The 23,495-nt window shown below is 37.2% G+C and overlaps 1 protein-coding gene across 1 annotated transcript in view; it reads right to left on the bottom strand.

Moving 5' to 3' along the window:
• Positions 1-13,393: 13,393 nt before the first annotated feature.
• SGPP1 (sphingosine-1-phosphate phosphatase 1) overlaps positions 13,394-23,495 on the bottom strand; it is a gene marked incomplete at its 5' end in the record, with an annotated part of 14,201 nt that continues 4,099 nt past the window's right edge. Inside the window, 2 exons of the mRNA XM_010014742.1 lie at positions 13,394-13,945; positions 16,258-16,347. Coding sequence (XP_010013044.1) covers positions 13,394-13,945; positions 16,258-16,347 — 642 coding nt within the window. The remainder of the gene's footprint in view (positions 13,946-16,257; positions 16,348-23,495) is intronic.

Below are 23,495 nucleotides of genomic sequence, written 5' to 3'. Positions count from 1 at the left end.
ATACCTAAGCACGTAACATCAAAGACCCAAATTCCATGCTTATTATTTTCACAGTAAATACCTTCTGCCATTGCGGTGAAGCCTGGTCCTGCTGAAGTCTGTCATAGAATCATAGAATCGTAGAATGGTGTGGGTTGGAAAGGACCTTAAGATCATATAGTTCCAACCCCCCTGCCATGAGCAGGGACACCACACACTAAACTATGTCGCCCAAGGCTCTGTCCAGCCTGGCCTTGAACACCTCCAGGGTTGGAGCATTCACAACTTTCTTGGGCAACCCATTCCAGTGCCTCACCACCCTCACTGTGAAGAACTTCTTCCTTATATCTAACCTAAAGTTCCCCTGTTTAAGTTTAAAGCTGTTACCCCTTGTCCTACCACTACAGTCCCTAATGAAGAGTCGCTCCCCAGCATCCTTATAGGCCCTTGTCACCCAGGACTGATCACTACTCACATTAGTGAGAGCTGTTCTGAAAATGTGAAAACAGAATGTATAAGATTTCATTGAAGACAACACCGAAGGTAGCACAATAAACACTATAATAATGTCAATATTACAATGAGAAATATTTTTAGTTTTGTAAGTTTTAATCCTGAGTTTCCTGGGGTGGTTTGTATTGCCACAAATTCAACAAATACCTTCTGTTCATTGTTCACATAATAAAAACAGCTGCAAGACCAACTGGAATGATACAGCTCTACTGCCACAGATGTGGTACTCAGTACTCCCAGTGGATCCAGCTATATTAACAGAAAGTACAATTTTCTTGATAGCACACCAACACTGCGAAGTCACAGCATCTATGAAGTAGAAGTTCAGAAAAGTAGTTGCATGGCAGTTGCTCCAGAGATTGCTTGTAACTCTCCAAAGTCATTTACAGACATCACTCAAAACAAAAGATGTCTTGAGAAAGGAATGTTTATGATACGCACCTTGAAAGAAAGTAAAGTATTCTAAACAGATCTGAGTTTCAGTGTCATGTACTCTAGGACTAAGGTCAAGTGCTCAAACAGCAGGTTCTCTAGAGTGAGAATTTCTTGCTGTGTGTTTGCATAATAGCACAACATACGTTGTCACACAACTGTCCCTGAGTTGCTGAAAGCAACATGAACACTGCCAGGGATGGGGCAGCCACAGCTTCTCTGGGCAACCTGTGCAATGTCTCACCACCCTCACAGTGAAGAACAACTTTCTAATGTCTAATCTGAATCTCCCTTCTGTAAGTTTAAAGCCATTCCCTCTTGTCCTATCACTACATGCTCTTGTAAAATGTCCCTCTCCAGATTTCTTGTTGGCCCCTTTAGGTACTGGAAAGCTGCTCCAAGATCTCCCCAGAGCCTTCTCCAGGCTGAACAATGCCATTTCTCTCATCCTGTCTCCATAGGAGAGGTGCTCCAGCCCTCTGAGCTGGACTCGCTCCAACAGGTCCATGTCAGGGATCATACTAGGGATTAATGGACATAATTCCATCAGCAGATTTCTGCAGCTGGAGAAAGAAGGGTTTATTTTGAACATCTTTATAATGTAGAAATGGGGCAAATTTATTATTTATGATTATCAAATTCTTGGATTTACTGAAGGTATTTTAATACTTAATTGTCACTTAGTGCTGAATAAGCACTTAATAAACCAAAATCAATGGTTGATTAAATTATATACGCTAATTACATCATAGAAGAAAAGGATGTTTTGATTGCAAAGTCAAGTTGTTGGATAAGGACACCAGTTTTTAGAGGTCAGCTCAGAGTTCCAGTTTATGACTCAAGAAATCCTAAGCTATCTTATGTATCCTGCAGTGGAAGAGCTGTGTCCTTCATCTCTTTTCTGCAGGAATTCTTAATTTTAAAAATGCTATTTTGGGAATGATGCTCAGAATTCCTCAGGACCTGCAGCACAGGATGCCAGTTTAATATTTTATATTCGATCCTGTTGAAAGCAGAAGACTGGGCCATTCACTGTGGGCTCCTCCTCAGCCTCCCTAGCTGTTACCAGTAACTATCCCTAAAAGGCTGATTGGATGGTCCAAGCATAGTTCAGGTAGGGAAAATAGACTGCAGACAAGTGTTTCTGTTTTCCTGGTCATCCTCTCTGAATACCCGTGCTAGGGGCACACATGTTGAGATTTAGCTTTTATTGGCAATTTTGTTAATGGCAGGAATTCCTGATTCCTCCCTGAAGCAGAAAGATCAAACTGGATGCTACAGCAGGAACCTTCCATCTGAGCAGTAGCAGAGGGCACCCAAAGCACACAGTTCACCTAAAGGCATTCTCAGTTCGTTCTTTATTTGTAAAGGCTTAACAGGATAGCCTTGCTTGAGCTATTCCCCTTCTTCCTGGCTTTTCCTAAGAACCTCAGTATGAAGCCAACACATTCATGTGTGAGGATCCTGAATACAGGACAGATGTGCATTATGAAGCTGCTCAAATCTGCTACCTATTGGCTTTTTGGGGACAATTTCTTAAGAGCCTGGATTTGTCAGATCCCATACACTGCATGCTTTTTTGTTGGTGTGTACCATCTTTATATTTGCTTCAAGGTCTCGTGTTCTAACTGCAGTTGAAATTGCTTGACGCAGACATCAATTACGGAGGACTAGCCCCCAAAATGTCCTGAACAAGTTCAGGAGCAGCACTTCAGGGCAGCAGTAGGCCCTCAGACCAAGTACGCATTTCAGAACTGCTGTATCATAGGCACAGCGTTTGCATAACTACTGAAGTGGCTCCTATGTAAATTCTGAAATAGACATTTATTTGCATTGACAAGAAAGAAAACTCAGCAACCAGATGCTTAAAAAAGATGCCTGGACATGCCTCTAGGAAAAGAGCCAAATCTGACCAGAAGAATTTTTTATTTTGCTTTCAATTATGTATTAATGAGGTTAGTCAGCCTGAAGTGTAGACACAATACCAGTACTGTCACAAGGCCAGCCCATCAGGAATGAGTAGAACTGCTGCTGCAGGGCAAGTACAATGCAGTGCTAATTAGCACTGGTAGGAAAGCAGTCTGAATACTGAACTGGTTGACTTCATACTTTTACCACTGTTTTAAAGATGTTGGCAACATTTACTCCCTCAAACCTTATTAGAAGTTACCAGGGACAGCATTATGTCCTATAAACATCAGCCCAGAGAAAACATTTCAACTCTACAAGCAGCAAGTGTAAATCTGAATAATAGCTTTACTTAATTTATAGTTCCATCCATCCATATACTTAATTTATAGTTTCTAGCAACTGATCCACTGTGATCCACAGCAATGACCACTAAGCAATGAGTAGCCATTACAGCATGAATAATGTTGCAAACAGTAAATGACCAAGAATGATTATAGAGTACATGCTCTTGCTGAATTTTCAGTTTAAAAATCTTTGCAAGTTAGTAAAAATCTGAGTCATCATGTTCTGAAATTCAGTCATTCTGTACAAGGCAGACATGATTACATCTCTTTGCTTAACAGCATGAGATCAGCAATTGCAAAGTAATTCTTCAAAACAGGCATTTTTTGGGCAATCTTCCCAAGACAGTTGTGGACTTGATTAGCCACCAGGACTGAATTTTTAATTACCCAAATATGGCTGTTGGCACAGCAGGAGAGGTGATCAAACATGTGATGGATTAAATAATTCAGAGGAATTTTTGTCTTTAACTGATATGGAAGCAGAATGTTATGCTTATGCTTACTAAGCTAAGCTATCATGTCAAATTAGCCTTATACATTTAAGAGAAATAGAACTTTCAGAAAACAAACTTTTTATTTGTTTGGATTGCGTTTGGTTGTTTGTGCGGTTTTGTTTGGGGTTTTGGCCTTTTTTTTTTGTTGTTTTTTAAAGATTCTGAGATTAACTGCTGAATCCATCTACACACTCAAATCTGAGACTACCTGTAATCACACTGAATTAGAATGAGTACAGGTAAAGGACTCTTCTCTAGCTACCATAACAGATGACCACAACTCTAAGCCAGAATTGCTCCCCACTCTCCCAACTTCAGGAAACTTTAACTAGTTCCTTGTTGAATATTAAACATATCCAGACACAACTGTGTATCAGCTAGGGGGGAAAAGAAAATGAAAAATTATTTTAAAAATTATTAAAAGATGGAATTGTTCCTAACCTCAAGGATGTTCTGAAAAGGGGAAAGGATTTATAGCTCCTGTTTTATTCACAACTCTCAATTTGTTCCTCAGCCTGCTACTTCCCAACACTGCTGTAATTCCTTATGCCCTCCCCTTATCTATTCCCACAACCTTTTTCTCCTCATATGTCAACATATGCCTCTGCTACACACAGGTTCCTTCCCCCCCCGCTTTCTTTCTTCCATGATCTAGTGACACACTTTCTTGCTGTTTCTCACCCTCAACAATCTTACTCTGCACATTTCAGAACAGACACTGCATAATGCAGAAAGGAGATACCTGACCATGCAGAAGATGAATACCTGAAGGATATCAGTTTGGCACATGAATGCTCTCTGTTGTGAGGTGAAGGAACCTTGTGCTGTGGTTTGTCACCAAGCAAGAAGTATGGCTGTAGAGCTCTGTAGGATGCTGGTCTTTGGAGCTACCTAAAAGAAGAAAGCTGAAAAGTAAGTGAGAACTAGGTGTTTGTGAAGGTGAGGAAAATGGCTTGAAGCACATGGGAAGGCTGCACACAGGAAAGCACCAGATGGCTGGAAGGCGAGTGGCCACTTGCACAGAATCAAGAAATCACTGCTTTCCCACCCAGGAAAGGCTGATCAGCATCTAGCTGAAGGTACTCTCACCTACTACACACTAGCTGTTTTCTATCACCAATTTATAGTGTTTTCTAGAGAAGAACAAATGTTTTAGTTCTGTTGAACTAACAAGCTTAGAATAGTATCCACAGAAATAAGATCCTCCTGTTGAGTGGTCTGAACTTCTCTGAATTTCATTATGAACCATCTATTCAAGCAGCAGCCTTTTACTGATTTTATGGCAGTGCAAAGGAATCCTGCTACTTTCCTCCTGAGATTAAGAAAACTAATTTGGCTCCTCTACAAATGGCTGCAATGTACATGCTTTTAAAGTGGGGAAAAAAACACCCCCCCAGATTCCTAGCAGATTTGGAATCATTTCCCATACCTAAAAGATTTATTATGTAGTAAAAAAAGGAAAATATTTCTCTTCAGGATGTAATCCATGTTCACTAGCTGTGGGGACAAAAGAATGCATGTGTCCCAGAAGGGGAGGGAGGGTTGGAACATTAGAGGCAAGTAAAAGGCAAGCGTACCAGCCATACTTGGAAAGGGATGCTATAAACTGTACGAAACCCACATCATCTGTAAACCAAGTATTTGCCATACTATCTGGAAAAGTTATTGCATGTGGTCAGAATAATTCACAGAGCATTCAGTTAAGTCAATAGTAAATGGTGTGGTAAATATTTGACAATTAAAGGGATAGTAAGAAAATCCTCCAAAAGAGAAAACCAGGTGTCTCTACATCCAACTGTTCTTCAGAGACCAAGTTCAAAGCACGGAGAAGGCTCTAAACCAGAATGTGAAATGGAGGGACAGTTCCCAGTGGAATGCAAATTTACGCTTTTGGGCAGGAACTTGCTTTTACTTTTGCAAAGTAATGAACAAGCAAAAAGTAAAATCAAATTGATAATCTACATGTAAATCATGGCTAAACTGATGTCAGAGGAATATTAGAGATGATTTGTACTTATAAAGGTTTATGTAGTTCTCCTGTATCTCATCCACTCTTATGATTGTAAAGCCTCATGGAAAGAGGAACAAACAATACACAACTGAAGAAGATCCACATGTCAGGTATATGGAGATTTAACTACCAGTTCAGAAATACTGGTCAGGACTGGCTGATCAAAAGAGTTCCAATTACACCTTTCTGCTTTCAGTTCAGTAGCATAAACTAAACTGCCATGAGTCTATCAATTAACTCCATCAGCTGTTTTAACAGAGGAGGAATGTTTACTCCAAATTCTTTCAAAAATATTTTATTTAGAACTAATAAAGACTAAGCACTTCTGAGTCACTTCATGAAGCAAGGGACCAGAGATTTACTTTAGTAACAATTTATGTCTTACAATAAACCTTTGTTTCCTCAGCAAAGACCATAAATAGTTAAAGCATCAGTGGAATGATGAATTAAAATCTTGCCATCAAAGAAATGCAATTTAGTTCCATTTGTTGAGGTTTTCATCCTCTATTTTCTTTTGAGTTTATCCTTTTGGGGGTTTGAGTGGTGTTGGGGGTTTGAGTGGTGTTTTTTGTGTTAGTTTCTTTTTTTCTTTTTCATCTCCGTGTGTCTCAGCATCTTCAGAAGTAGCTTGAAACTTACAGAACAAACTCATAATCAACAGGTCATACATTTCTGTGGTCCTTGGAGATAACATCCTGTTTATCTACATTTTTGACAGCTGTAACAGGACAGAAAGGCCTTGGTAGGACAACAAAAAGTCACAGCAATCTCTGCAAGTTGTAAGGCATCTGCTTAGCATAGAAGCGCTTACCTTATGTAACAAGTAGAGTTTTGTGAACTATCCCCACATAAATCATTCAGGCTATCAAAAGGAGGAGTGCTCTACTGTGCCCAGTCAACGGATCTGAAATGGCCTAACAGCTTCTTTTCAGGGGCAGTTCCCACCTCTTCTAGTGTGTTCTGCAACACTGTTCGGAAATATTACTTAACTGCTTGAACTTCCTCACTGGGCACTGTACACTGCAGGAAGAGAGGAAGTAAGGGTTGTACTGACCAGTATTTTTTTGCTGCACTTCTCCAAGTAACTTAAGGCTATTTAAAGGTAATGTAAACACACAAATGAACCAATATTTTCTCATGCCCATATATTACATAGCAGTTTAAGCATCTGGGGACCATGGTAAAACAGAATTCACAGCATTTGAAATTAATGCTATTCTGCAATTAGTCTGGTTTACTAAGGAAGGAAAGCTCATGCAAATATACTGCCTACATGCATTCCATGGAAATCCGGAGATATTTAACAGTTTGAGGAAAAAAAAAATACCCACTGTTGGCCAATTTTCAGAGCAGATTCGGGAGGCAGGGGGAAATTACTAGAAGGTTATCCACCAGGATACAAGCTCATGTGGTTGTTTTCCATGAGGACTCTGATTTCAGTCAAGGACTGAGCTGCCTCATTGACCTGACCATTCAGTGTAAGTCAAAGTGGCTGTCAGGCCAGAAATCCAAACTCAATAGTTCCAGAACTTGGGAAACGATTTCTTCTTCCCCAAACAGGCACTTTACTAGAAAGCAAGTTTCTTGTCATTTAGACCAAGAGCTTTCTTCCATATTCATTTATCAGTGTGCAACAATTGACAAAAGCTGTAGAAAGATAGAACTTAAATCTTTGTTTACAGTTTGATCAAGAGCTTGTTTCATTATTTAGGATATGAAACTAAATAGTCCAGATTTTAAAGCCGTGGAAAAAAGAAAAACCTCATTTCAGAATTCCCTTGTTCTTTTTCCTAAACTTATGCATCTAAAGCCCACACCTTAAAAGACAATATTGTTATAACAGTTACTGATAGATGATAGGTTTTCTTGTGATCAGTGTTTTAAGCTCGTGGTATATGTCCAGCCACATGCCCCTTAGCACTGGAAGGAATAAAGACAACAAAACACAAGTGAATCCAATAGTGCTTTATTACCCACTCATTGCAGATGAAGTTAAGACACTTCAGTTACCAGTCAATATGAGTTTAAATATTAGTTGACAACTGCAGAAGTGTACAATGAGTACAAAATCATCAAGGATAATATAACAAAAGTTCTGATGTATTAATTTATAAAACATCAGTTCTACACTATTATACAGCAACCATTGGATGATCCTCTGTTAACTCAGAGGTTGCAATTGAAAGGGTTTGGGATTTTTTTTTGTCTGTTTTGCTTTGTGTTTTAGAGTTCTCCAAGAGGTTGAGATACTGCGGGTTACAACTGCATTCCTTCCTGAAATACTACTAACACAAAACCTTGCCTTATACAGACAAAGCTGGTTTATATTTTATGAACACCTGTTTCGATCAGGAAATGCAGTAATAAGAAAAAATCTGTACATAAAAAAATTAAACTCCAATATGCAATATATTATATATATATATCTATATTATACTACAGATTTCATATAAATCAAGTATAGGCCAAGTTTTGGCATTGTTTTTAAGTGCATTAATACAAAATCCTCCTTAGACTTTGCTCTTACTTTTCAGTTTACTGGCTCATGAACTGATCATTCTCGATTACAATACTTTAGACATCTAGAATTGCCTTAAGATCTAATTTCCATTTCAGGAATATCACCCTTGTCTTTCATTACACTTTCTAACAGAAATTAAGTTGTGGGAAAACTGTAGTGACTAATCTAGACAAAGTTTAGTGACTAATAAAATTCTTCAACTTGAGAGGACTTTTTACTTACATTTACTGGTCAATATCTTGAAGGTAATAGTCTCCTCTGTACTCCTCCATTCCTCTGATTCTACAGGAACTGTTACTATTATATACTGCAAACACATATTTCTTCGTTTTGTTAAAAGAACTCTTACCAACATACAAATTATTTCTGGTGCAGAACAGAGTGCAGAGAAGTTTTTCTAATGCATAGTTCTGTTTGCTTCAACTTCAGCATGTGGTATTCACTTTTTAGAGAACACCTACAGAGCTGTATCTTCTCTGCCATACAGTATCACGTTCTGTTTCAATTAAGCTTTGTTTGCCTTTGTTTCATGAGTGACCCAACTAATCTATCAATTTCACAAATACAGTATTTACAGTAAACTTTAAAATAGGCTTGATGTATTTTTGCTGCAACAAAAAAGGCCACTTAAGCTTTCCACTAGAATAAAGTTCTGGCATGAAGTCATTCAATAAGACTTCCTCCCACAAAAAAAGGTCAAAGTTTCCTCAAAGACATTTGTAGAATACAGAAATTAATTATATAACCTAGAGACATCCTACATTAGACCAAAAAAACCACTCAAGAATCTATTACAGTAAGTTGAGTCACAGTACCTCCAGAAATCAATTCTTCTTTCATCCTTTTACCTACCAACATTATTCCAGGATCTTGTCATTCAGTGCAATTATGGTACAGAAGAGAAAGCATGAAATAAGTGTTGCAAACATACAGCCAATTCCAGGTACAGAAACAGCTTCCAAGTTAAGCCTTTTAAGAGTCTTGTAAAAACTGGGCTAAGTATGAGTTTAAAATGAACAATCTCAGACCTCAAAAAAAATACTATTACATTTACACCTTAAAAGGCAAGTCACTTCACACGCACTGATGCCTGTACACATGTTAGAGCATAGACATGACTTTCAGGATTCACTCTCAATGTAACATGGGAGAAACTAGGTGCAGAACTCCCAGTAAAGTTAACAGGAATTAAACAGCAATGCCCCTTCATATTATTCAATGATTAAGTATCTGATGTATTGTGTGCAAAAGGAAAATCTTAATTTTGTATTGAGAAAGTAAATACTGAAATAGAAACAACTTTTAGCACGACAGATGTATTTACTTACAGCATGCAAGGTTTGTTTCTATGTATTTGAGCAGCCAACAGCCACTAACAGCCCTTAAGTTTTTACAAGTTCAAAATTACAATCTTCACGTAAGTAGCAATTGCTTACAAAAAGTTCACGACACTCCCTGGGAAATAAGCAAGAAATGGAGTAAAAAATACTAAAAGCAGTATTAACAAGATAGTAGTAAAGGAAAACATAATAGCTTTTAAAATCCAGACAATTTAACACTGTTCTGGTAATACATAAAAAAGCCACATACTACATTTAGAGATGCTATTTTAAAAGAAATGCATCTGATTTTTTGTTTGTTTGGGGGTTTTTGTTTGTTTACTATTTTCTCACACAGGAGAAAATCTGTACATAAGCTTAAATAAAAATCTCCAAGTATGTAAACAATGGAGTTTGCCAATTTAACTTAAAATAGCTTATTCACCTCCTCTTCCCTCCAATTTGGAAAGTAGGTGGTAAGGCAAATGTGATCAAAGACTGAACAGATTCATAGGTGATCACACAGGAGAAAGATGCTTCAACCCCAGTGCATGGTACAGGAAACAGAAGTTTTTTTGTAAACATGATTTTTTTTTTCTACCCAAAAAAATAGCTTCTAAAGCTTGCCCAAGATGAATGCATATGTTAGCTCTGACTGAGGGCCAGGTCAGAAAAAATCCCGCTCCTACATTTAACGCAGCCTGAGACCAATTCAAGTCTCTTCAGCCTCTTGGAAAACAGAATTTTGTGCGAAATTACACTCTACATGACTGTTTGTTTCAGGTTTTATTTCATATAGTAATCAAAGAAACCAAATTTAACTTGTAGCTTTTCGTAGTAAATGTGTATTTCTACCTGCTTCTGTAAGGTAGTAGTATTTATCTCCTTGGGACAATACGACCTGGAACTGAGCAAGTTCACTAGCAGTGAGATGAATGTTTTTGCACCACTTCATGAAAGGTTTCAAGTGTACCGTCCTTCTGAAGAGACATTTAACTACCTTCTGAAGTTAGGATAAATTTACTTATAAATAGTTTTGTACCAGCTGATGCTTATACAAGAACCAGTTTTCATGTTCAACTCTAGGAATTCCTTAGTGTAAAGGAAGTGCTCCAGTTCTACCTGCAGTTTCATTATGCCCGATTTGAAGGATCTCAGCTTATTAAACATAAACATATTAAAATACTAATATTTAAGGGGATTTTTAAGTTTTTGCATTTTCATTCTTTATAACAGTATTCATATTGCATGATATTTTGTGCTCAACTGCCCTCATGACTGTAGCTCCTTATAAAACATGAAAACAGTAACTTTTTTCATGTAAACTTCAGTGGAGTTCTTGCAGTGTTAGAGACAGGGTTGTAAAGGTGCTGTATAAACATTCTGATATATATTTCCTGTGGACTAGACTATGTGGTACATGGAACATGACATTCTGAAGTTACCCAATGTAATAAAAATATAAAATATATCTTTACGAGTAACAGTAGTATAAGCTACAGTACAATTTTCCTTAGCCCATTGAAAGCCCTACCTGCATATGATTTTTTTTTCTCCCATTCTAGATCTTCCACAGTAGATTTTATTTTCCATTCATAGTACAACAGAGCAAGCACAGCTAGGAAAGACAGCTTTAAGAATACTCTTACGTTGCAAACTTTAAGTTCCTAGAAGTCAAATATGTACTGTAAAAGATCAGTCTTGCTCACTTGTCTCTTCTGTGCTAGAATTTAAACATGTTTTCACTATAAAATGTAAAGCTAGGATATTTGAGTAGAATATGCCTTAAGCTTCAGAGAAAGTTATCCTAGTTTTCACCAGTCCTCAGACTAATTTAATCTAATTTGAACTACATCGCTTGCTCAGGGCTTTAAGTGTAAGGCATTTTGTGTACATTCCGCCCAGTTGTTTATTTAATGACTACCTTCATGTGCAAAGCCAAATGAGTGAAAAACCCTCCCTCAAAACCTTGGAAACCAATGTACCTTTTACTGCATATTCAGGATTAAACTGCAAAAGAGGAACAGATAGAAAAATCAAATCCAGAAACACGCACTGAAATAAGCTAACCATTTTCTACCAGCTAAGGTCTTCTCAACAATAGAAGATGTTTATCACACTATTGGTTCTGAATACATCAGTTTGAATACATTCATAGTGGTGCATTCTGACTGCACTAAAGAAATGCATCAGAAAAGTTAGTTTTTCACATCATCTAGTGCTGGCGTACCCTAATTTTGCTGCTCTGAAGAGATTTTGTTAATTTACATATTAACAGTTTGGAGATGAGCTCCAATACAAAACCCTCTTCCAATTCCAAATATTGTTTACAAAAAACTTAAGCTTTGTATTCTATCACTAGACTTTAACCAAATTATGCTTCTATTGGAAAAAATAAAGAATAAAAAATGTACAATTCCAAACTAAGTAATTCACATCTGGCCAGACAATAAGACTGTTCCTGACATGGGAAGAACAGATTAAGCAACACATGAATATAGACAAAATGAAACACGAGAGGCATGTGAAATTACAGTTGAAGGGTCATTTTCTACTCATCACTGGGAAAAGGATCATGAAAGCTGAAAAGTGCATAATAATTCAGTACAACTTAGATATGCACAAACTGTTTATACATTGACCATACTATCTTGACTGCTCGCAATCTATCAGAATGATTAAAAATTTAATTTGATCATTATATTGTCTTATAGCTATCTAAATTGAGTAAAAGTGATTATCACCTTTAAATATGTTAATGCATAAAAATACATGTATTTTTTCTAGAATAAGGATTATATTTCCTAAGAAAGTATCTAAAAACAATGGTCCTTCTTAATTAGTTTGGAATAATAAGTGAAACCCATTTCTTTGCAGAACGGCATGTTTTTATTGTTTATTTGTTTAGATAATTAATTTTTAATATCTGTCCACTATATAAACAATCTCCAGAAAAATATATCCTCTTCCAGTAACTTACAATACACATTAAAAATACTTACAAAAGGGATTATTGTCCATTTATAACATCTTGAGCTTAAGGACATGATTCTTGGGTTATTTCATTTATGCAATTTTGATCAGGCTAAACTGAGTATTTTCCTGTTAACTTGAACCATGCCAGCAACATGATGGACAATCTAACATTTAAAAATATCTGCCCAATTATGTAAGATTTTAAATAAAATTTGGCATTTTTACATCACAGTATATATGGCATTTCTTAATTTAGTAACAGAAAGGCACAGTTATTAAACCATGAAATACAGTACCTGGATCATATACACTTTAGTGGTATCTACCAATACCAGTCCAGACATTTTACTCTGTAGAGGGGGCTAAAGAAAAAGCTTCTGTTTACTTCTTTAGAAAAATTCAACCTCATTACAAGTTTGGTCCACTAGAAATGCCTATTAGCTGAAACATCTTGAAGCAGTACTTCAGGAAAGAATAGAGGAAAACAAATTTAGCAGTCTATGGTCCAACAACTTGAGTAAGTGACTATGAAATGGCAAACAGGTCATGAATGAAGCTTTCTCATTAGCTGTCAGACATACCTGTTAAAATGTCAATGTATACAGGTACAGACATTCCCAGATACATTCACTGCATCACACACAGAGACTTTGTTACAGCAATAAGTCTAGACATAGCATTTACAGAGTTCAGCACTTCTTGTGGACTGATATTTGACTTTTGGCCCCATATCATACCCAGAGATGTGCAAAGTTCTTTAAATGCTTTGCCTTCTACGTATTGCTGTTAAAGACCCTGCCAAAGCCAAGCTCACTAGCCTTGCCTTAGCAAACTGTGCACCTCTTTGAAAAGCAACTAGCTCTGTTCTCCCCATGGAAAGTGATAAAACTGCATCAAGAAAGACCAATGAAGTGGAAGAGGCAAGGAACAATGAACATGAGGGAGAATCCAACCGTTCCATACGTAATATAGCGATAGGGAAGCTCAACTTCCATGCGTTGTCTTGCTTTCCGTACATTGTCATGTGGTACGCGAAATATTTTACACGCCAGTGGAATAGTGGCTTTTTTCATCGCTACTTTTGTTAACAACAGAACTATTACTCCAATCAACAACCGCAATATGGCTTTTCCAAACACAGTCACAGTGAGAGAGGAAAGTGATAAAGGTAAAGTCTTGGGAGAAGGATCTAGATTTAGACCCATCATGTAGTTAACGTGAGAGCCACAGGCTACTCCAGCACCACAGCCCAGTATCTGAGCTGTGTCGCCTCGAGACGTGCTCCAGGTGTCTAGAGTGAAAGAGAAGATGCCCAGGGCTAAATGGAGACTGATGATAATTAAGGGTGCATATTTGTAAGTTAAGTTGAAGTTATCGATCAGGTCCACAACTGGATGGAAGACAACCAAAATAAGAATAGCATACAGAAATCCAGCAATAACATCCTGTCAAAGAGAGAAAGATATGGTTTCAGTGTACTCATTATTTCAAAAAATAATTTTAAGTTACTTTAGCAAGAAGACAAGCCTCATTGACCTGTTAAAAGCAAATTGTGAATTCCCATCTTCTTCCATTTACTGTCCATAATTACATCTTTTTTATATTAAAGGTAAGGAATTGCATTTGACAACCTATTAATAGGACACCTGAAACATAATCAAATCATGAATGATCATGAATGGAATTATTATCAAATGATCCATTATCAAAGTTGTAGATGTACAGATTTTCTAGCGGGGCCTGCAGCAACAGGACAATGGGTACTGGTTTTAAACTAAAAGAGGATACATTTAGACTAGATGTAAGGTAGAAATTTTTTACAGTGAGGGTGGTCAAACACTGGAACCAGCTGCCCAGAGAGGTGGCAGATACCCCATCCCTGGAAACATTCAAGCTCAGGTTGGACAGGGTTCTGAGCAACCTCGTCTAGGTTGCTCATGAACACGTTGAAGACGTTCCTGTTCATTGGAGGGGGTAAGGGTAGATGGACTTTAAAGATCTCTGCCATCCTAAACCATTCTGCGATTCTTCTATGACTCTATTTGCTGGCTACAGTGGTCCTTGTCCAGGCACTCAGCCTACCGTCAGCACAGTGCTAGCTAGCCCAGCTGGGTCTGTTCTGCCAACTTAGTCTGCTGTAACAGCTCAGCTCTGGATCTGAGTGCCTGGGTGCCAGGGCACAGGCACACTGGCAGCAACAGCTGGTAAGGCAGTGAAGGACCACTGCAGCTAGGCAGTACAGTGGCTTAGACTTTCCACTCCAGCTTCAGAATTAACACCACTGCAAGAATGAAGAATTGTTTTCCACTATTAAAGGAGAGGAAAAGGTAGCTTCTGTGGCTTCATACTTGATTTTGAGTTTTATTATTGTTTTTAAAATATCTTTTCTTAATTAAAAGGTTCCTTATGTTATTTTTTAATTTAGCATTAAATTTTAGTTACTGCTGATGGATCACTCAGTTGCACAGAATTATCTGCAGCTTTTGTCATCTTTATTTTTTTAAGGAGGAATTTGTTGAAAGCTTTTTAGAAATCCAAGATGTAGAAACCAGATCACCTTAATTCACATTTATCAACTTTTCCACATGAGCCAGGAGTAGGATATGCATCATCAGTTATTTGTATTGTTCCATCTTCAATGAATCACTTTTATTCACTTCCACTAATAGAATGCTTGATAAAAGCTCTCATAGAATTGACTGAGAGGAAAATCAGACTTTCTCATTTCAGAAGCAACCACAACAACTTTCTCCCATATTTATCACCTCACCCACTCCCACTTAGGCACTGTGGTTGATTTTATTACAGGTAACACATGGTTAACTGTATTCATTCACACATTACAAGAGGAATCAGACATGAAACTGCTGAATAACCTACTCTGCATGATGAATCACTATTTGTTGCATGACTTAAAGACATCTGACACTGTCATCTAAAATATTAGTTCATCCCACTGGCCCCCACAAAATGATTCTGACTTGGGAAGCCTCCTAATCACTAATGCAAACACATCATTCAGTTTTTCCAAGCTGCCTTATTTTCACATGCTCTTTTTACACTGCGTTCATCACCCAGCTTTACTACTCACTATCAGGCTTACTGTTTTCTGTTAGCTTTTCTCTTTCTAGCAAGTGATCCTCAAAAACCTCTTTAACCATACCTATTAATGGTCTTAGATTATGATGACCATTTTGTAGTGATCTTGTTTTCCCATTTTTACATTGCCTGAATTTGTGTTTCAGGTTTTTTTAATCCTATTTAATAAGCAATTCCATTTTTTTTAAGGATGACAACTTTGTTATGAGGTTTTAGAAACTTTGGTAAGTGAAACAATAGCATTTGGCATGGCACTCTGAAATACACATGCTTTGAGTAGGTGATGTGGAACCCAAGTGGAAATTTACAGCCACTCTCTCATCCTGTAATATTACTCCTACTCTGTAGAGGAAACATTAAGTCTATGATTTAGTGCAGTCATCAATTTCTGCACTGAAACTGCTATTAAACATCAGCTAAGTTTCAGCTGTGGACTGAGTTTATGAAATAAAAGTATAAATTAACAAGTTTGACATCTACTTTTAGCTATTGTACTCATGCCTCTGCTGAAGAAATCCAAGTATTCTGTTCCTGTATGGTAGGACATTCTATAAAAAGACCTATATACAATTACTGCACTGTAAAAATTTAAGTGTGATGGAAGTTTATTAAATTAGAACAACATTAAAATAGAAGTTTAGTAGGATTATTTTCTTACCAAAACTGAATGCATTCCCATGTAAATTCGACTACAGCAAACCAACAAACACCAGCAGAATGCAAGGATCAGTCCAAACATAAGGGGATACTGGTAGGGAAAAACAAGTGGAGAGACTGTATTAGAGTTTAAAAAAAAAAAAAATTAAAATAAATCACTCTAAGAATTCTATAATAATTAATTATATAATTAATTCCTATTAATGCAACTTATGCTTACCCTTTTCCTTGCCCTAGCCTACCCAAGCCTATTAGACCACCTCATTATTAATTAAACATTATTAGTGGTTTTCAACTTTTTCCTCATCCTCTTCCTTTGCCTTCCTATTCCTCAGGATATATGAAGTTCAGGGCTTTGGTCATATCTTCTCAAAGCAGTAAGAAGTTAATAGATTTCAGTCTTGCCATCCTAAGATATCCTAAATTGGCAATATGGGCAGAGACAAGCCTTGTGTTATAAACTGCAGAACAGTTTCACACTGTAGTGTTGTTAATAATTATCTAGGCAGAATCTAGTAGCTTCACCTGTCTTCTGGGAAGGAAGAACTCGCAATAATTTACAAATAAATTAAATTCCTTTCTGTAGTCCTTGACGCTATCTCTGAGCATCAATATTAAACTCCTAGAATGGTAATTGTTTTTGTTGTCTACAAAACCCATATAAATTTCCTATTGCAATCCACATTTATTGAACAAAAATAATCAAGGAATTATTTCAAATTATTTCCATCTTCTAATAGATTTTAAAATTAATAAGTACTGTTTACCAGGAACAAACAAAACACTTCATTCTAATAATTATGTATCAGAACATGAAGACACTTAGCATTTTAACTGTCTTAGGTTTTGGATAGAAGTATACCAATTCACATCTTGCAGCACATTATGAAATACTTGCCCTACTACCATATTGCAAAACATTGTACAAGACAGGATATGGCTTCCTCCTTTCAGTATTAAAAATAAGTATTAGTTATATAAAAGAAGCAGTCACAAGACAAAATAGCATGCTTCCAAAACTGTTTCACTTCCTACATAATAAGCATTTTCAACAGAAACAGGCAGTCTAGATGTACCTTGGAATAAAAAGTAAGAACTGCAGGCAGTTCTCTTGCCTTCTCCTTTGCTCCTTTCATGGGTAACCTGAAGGGTAGAATATCTAACAAATGAAAGAAAGTATCTTTAATCTTATTGGAGAAAGGCGTACGTCCTGTTTGAAGGCCACTTAACAAATTAACAAGCTTCTAAATGAGTTTTTCAATGAAAGGTTTGGGAGGAGATTATCAGTCTTGCACATTATTCCAACATTCTGTGAATTCTCAGCTCCAGGACCATGTTAGCATGCCAAACCTAAAGAAATATTTCTCAAACTACTGGAAAATTGGGAAGCTTATGCTTCACATAAGAAACAAATTCCATATTAAAATCAATTCTAAATGCCCAGCTCACAGTTGTTACATCTACTTTAAACTCCAATTCCTATAGCAACATTTGTCTTTTTTCTACAACATTCACCTACAAATTGTACCCTCAACAAAATTATGTATTTAATGATTCATTTCTAACTGAAATGAAGAAACAAATTCCATTTCCTGCCTTTCAGAATTATGCTAATAACGGGCAATACACCAGTAACTAGGTCACACTCAAGACATGACTGCAGAGTCATCAGATGCCAACATTGTTACAGCAGCCACAAAAGCAATCCTTGTACCCTGTGCTGCACCACCAGAATACATTACACTATTATGCCTCCTCCATCATTTGCATTGATCTCAGGGTACAAGTAATGCTGCCTGCACCAGGAAGATGCTTCAGCCGCACAACCTCCTGCGTGGTGATGCTCCGCTCTCCCTCCCGCCCCCGAGGACTACCAAAGCAGAAATGCTGTATGTATACGGAGGGACAGGTATATCCTATATCCTCTATATCCTCTGAAGTAGAGAGGAGCTTCTAGTACATCCTTACACTCTCCACAACATGAAAGCCTGGGAAGACAGACTTCTTGTTTCTCGGAGACTAGCAAGGGAAGATTTAGTACCTCCAGAAGCAATGCAGACCTCTTGACCAGAAAACCTAATACCATCTCAATTACTTGGTGGCAGAATGAGCTTGCATGTGTTCATATGCAAGTTTCAAACAGTTTTGCATATCACTTGATCCCATATGCCCATTCTTGTTTCCTGACGTGCATCTTTTGCACTTTCAGGCCTTAATCAGGGGTAAGGCTTTTCTTTAATAAGTATTTTTCCTGTGTTTCTGAAATACCTGACAGAAGCTGGAGCTTTAGCAGAAAGCCATGAAGTGTCAGGCTTAGCAGGCTGTAGCAGCTAATGATACTGGGGTGTGTGTGTGTGTGTGGAGAAGTTAGAGCAGCTAAACAGCAAGACTCTACGAAGATGGAGTATGAAGGAAAAGGTGTGAGAAGTCTTATTTTAAGAGTTCTGGGCAGGTCGTGTACAGCAGGGAGAGTCAGATAAATTCTGAAAATTAAAATAAATGTTTGCTCTCAGTTGGGAGCTCTCAAGGGAGGAGTGTTTGAGGAAGAAGGAAATTGTCAGAAACTCCAGCATTCAAGAAAAGTTCCCAAAGAGTATTTGGCTTTGTCATATCTCACTCTGTTTTTAATAATATTGAGAATAAATACCCCTTAAAATATCTGAAAACACTGTGCAGCTTCGTTCTTCTGTAACAAAACATCTGTATCCAAGAGCTCAAACACTTCTTTATTAAATCACAAATAAAAAGCCAATTATACATTTTACCCCGATTCATATCTTCTTAAAAGATTTTTTAATTTAAACCCAGAAAAATTATTCTTACTGAAATAGCTTTAGCATGACCTATCCACAAATGTATCTGCAGTATTAGGGACATGCTGATTTATGGTATTTTTAATGCATGATAGTAATAATCACAGAAGTCCTAAACCCAGTTTATTTCCACCAAAAGAGCTTATTCACTGCAGTATACTGAGCTGTGTTGTCCACAATTAAAAAGCAGAAGATCAAAACAATTATTCTGATTTCCTCTGGAATAATCCACAATACAACAGTTATGTCTATTTTTGTGTTTATTTCCCATACAAAGCATTCTCCTCTATGCTCCACCACTACATAACCAGCACACTTGGACAACTGTCAGTTTATGTTTGAAGCTTACTTATCAGTCAGTAAAATAATTATCAGTTTAAAGACATCTTTACATATAAAGTACAGAAATAAAATTTCATCTAAAGAAGGTTTTAACCTTCATCTGTCCTGGTTTCTCCCAATGTTACCCCACTGCAAAGCATCATAAAGCTGTATGTACACTTTGGGGCTCCGCAGTTCATGGCCTCCTTAGACACTACTAGGAATCAAGGAGAACCATCCCCTGCTTCAACATAAACAAAGCTCATAAATATTCTGCCTCCTCCTTGTCCTGCTTTCACTCACACCTTCTGAAAGCAGCCACTGGGTTCAGGAATTCCTATGACACCAAACTGGTATCACCTGCTTGAAAATCTACCTTCAGGTGATAAGGCAACCACATGTTTTGTCCTCACATGTAGAGGACAAGGTGACTGAAGGAGAATATTAACACTCCCACAGATCTTTTCGCTCAGCAAGACAACAGCTCAGCAGCATGCCAAATCGTAACACCAACAGGGGGCATCACCTTGATGCCATAAATTTACTTTCAAATTATTGTCTGAAAATAATGCAATATCGAGGTACCAGCAAACATTTTCCAAATGTTGTTTCATCTAGAAATGACTAACTGTATGTATTTTACATATATACATCGGGTATACCTTGGTTGTGTATTTGTAACCTCCCACTGCCCAGGCATATGAATTCCCCTCAATTATCTTCTATTAATATAGAGCTTTAAAGGAACAACCCTTTTTAGACACAAACATCTCAAACCCTGTCTCCATGCCCTCAAGACCATTCCATGTATACCCTCAAAAATTCATTATAATATGGCCATAGCTATCATGCCACCCCAACAATTTTTAGTATGGGAAGTATTTATTGAACTGCATACTGCTTTTTTTTGCCAAATTAAGGGAAAAAAACCCAACTTGTGATCTGAAAATCTTAATCTTATACAGAAATAAAGATACTTGCATAGTACACTTAATGTGAACGTCAGAATCACGTTGGCTCAAAACCAACACTTACCTGTCACTACTTTTCCTTGATAAAAGTACCCCACATTCCATATTAGACCAAATTGCTGATACCCAGCTTGCACAAGTATTTTTCTGAAGGCCAGTATACAACTTTGATAATATGCTGATAAGCATGTAGTACAACTACAATATTAGAAGATGAAGTGAAAGCAGGTGGAATTGCAGCACAGCAGAGATCAGAAACAGACACAAATTTAACACAGAGATTAAAAAGATACTTTGCTGACGTTTTGGCTTTAAAATGGTTGAATACTTACATTTCTCTGAAGGCATCATACCCATTAAGAAAAGTGTCCAAGTCTTGACGTGTATGACTAAGGGACACATCACCAAGCATGTTATTAAAAAACCAAAAACAGAAACCAAAAATAAAAAAAAAAAACCAAATTGGTTTATTTCTTAAATTCACATAGTAAGTGAAAGAAAAAGCTAGAAGTAAAGCTGAGTCAACTATTCATCTGCTCTTAGGCCTCAGTTTTGTTCCCATACCCAGAATCCTGTTAATCAAAGAAACTGCATTAAATTGGTCCTGTTTGGAAGTAAAACTACTCCCAGTAAGTCTTTCAGAATTTTATGCTCTATGTTTTCAATAGGAAATTCCCATTTTATTTGATTATATCCTCCAAACCAGGCTTGCAAGCTTCTGACTGGATCCCATCGAAAACGTTTCCCTCAAATGCCTATCCTCCTCCCTCCCCTTCATCTGACTTTTTGCCAAGAGTCTTAATAACATAACCATTGTTTCAAAATGCTCATAAGGAAACAATCTGTCCTAAAAGCTTTGACCTAGGTCAGAAAATTCCTTCTTTCACAATGGAACATTCTGAAAATAAACTCTAGATGCTTGTTTCTTTACTTTTTTAAAGCACATTCTACACTGGCGAAGTTTCCAGCATCCACAAAAGGTTCTGAACTAATTTTCTAATATTTTCAGTATTCTACAATATTACTCAATGATCTTTTAAAATGACATAACTCAGAAATTCACCTTAAGCTTGAGGCAATTATTTTGGGCCACAGTTCACTGAAAGAATCCAAGCAGCACTTGGACCACTGAAAAAGTTCACTGAAAGAATCCAAGCATCATGCTTTTAATAAGATATGTGGGCTATGTATTTGCATTAGTCATACAAAAAGCAAGGCATACAAATGATTTTGTGGAGGGAGCAGAAGAGAAGGGAGAAGAGGATGATTAAAGATGAAAGACCACTTATCAGTCATTTTAGGAAAAATAAACAGACAAAACCCTGTATTTTCAGAAGAGGCCAAGTGATAAATAACACTGATTAAGCTACATTTATCAATTATTTCCTTCTTTCTTCCATTGACCAACATCAAAAAGCATAAAAGTTAGAGAATGCTACATGTCACTGCAAGAACCTCTTTTTTAAATTCCAAGATATAGCTTTCAATGTCAGCCCTGCAGGGAGTTAAAAGGTTTAATTTTCTGCTATACATCATCTGAAAAGAAATTAAGGATTACAATAGGAATTGGAGCCTGTTACTTCTTTTCCTTGCAGTCCTTAAAAAAAAAGCCTCCCCTGAACACACCCAGCAAGAATCACCTGCTTATGCCACCAACACCTAAAAAACAGTGTTCCTGCAAACTGAAGTTTGCTCAGGTTTAATCAACACATCCTATTTGAAAGCATGAGGAATGCTTTGTATGTGTACAATCCACTAAGGAGGAAAAATTTGCATTAGAAAGATTTCTTTTGAATCTTTTCTTCTTCAGAAACTGCATTTAAGTTTGCAATATTTTTTACATATTCCCCCCCAGGATCATTTACATTTATTAAAGATTTGCTTATGCAAATCTGAAAAATATATTTAATGCCCATCAACACAGTTTACTAGGACAGGCTGCTGCATACCTCTGGCAGAGATTCCCCATTAGATTTGTAAGAACTGGCTATGCTCTTTTCAAACTTTCAGGAACACTTAAATCAAACAGGCCACACAACTTTTCCCAGCTTCCTTTACAAATGAACTAGAGACATTAATATGGCCCACAAAAGAAGACCTTATAACTCAAGTACATGAGACAAGGCAAGTGCCTGACCCTCCCGCATTCGCATCTTTCTGTCTCGGGAGCTCTTCACTGCATGGGCAATGCTGGGATTTCAGATTATCGCTTCAACAATGCTTCTCATGTCAAAAGAGTTTTTGACTGTTTGTTTTATGAAACACATATAAGAAAACCAATTAGACAAGCACATATCTCTTTGCCCAAGATTCTTCACAACATATTAGTATTTCAGCCAAAATCCATTTGTTCTTCTCTGATGTGAGGTATCTCTTTGCGAAAAGTCTGTACTTGCTCTTACACACAGAATTTGTACATAAGAGATGGTTTCATATGTGTAGCTTCCAATTTTATCATTACATCAGCCTTACTGATTATGCAAGCCTTTCAGCAAGAAGAGACACTTAAAGCTAGGATTTGCCCACTTTCTGTAAAATTCTTCCTATAGCATTGTTGCGATTATACTATTCATCCAACCCCAACAACCAATTCCCAGTGGGGATCTGAAATGTCAGCCTTTTGAAACAGAATAGCAGATAGACAATCCTATAGGTAATATTTAGTAATGGTCAATCTCAGAATCACAGAAATATGCAGATCCCTCTGAAATCCCAAAACAGATCCTCTCAAACCCATCTCCTCTGATTAGATTCATCAACTTTGGTTGACAGAAGTAATCGTGTGGATGAAAGATTTCTGGAAGGGTGTTGGATGCAGTACCATGTGACAGTTCTACACAGTGTTATGGATAGAGTCCACAGATCACTAAGTAAAGGAAAACTGAAAAATACTTTTAGGTGTGTCAGTCTGACCCTTACAGAATAGATGCACTTTACGGCAGGTTTACCAGTAGTGCATATTAGGGTTGCCACTATCATCAGTGGGGAGGAAAGACAATCACTGATGATAGGATTTGCAGACAAGCACATAAGGAGGACAATGCTGTCTTATTTAAACTTCTTCAGAAGATAAGTCCATTCAAACAATGTTGCTTAATATAGTTACAGAGAGCAGCTACTGCTCAATCAAGGTT

This window comes from Nestor notabilis, unplaced genomic scaffold (assembly GCF_000696875.1).
Source record: "Nestor notabilis isolate BGI_N333 unplaced genomic scaffold, ASM69687v1 scaffold13325, whole genome shotgun sequence".
Lineage (NCBI taxonomy): Eukaryota > Metazoa > Chordata > Aves > Psittaciformes > Psittacidae > Nestor > Nestor notabilis.
Note: the sequence above shows the minus strand (reverse complement) of the source record. Positions and strands in the feature narration are given on the sequence as shown.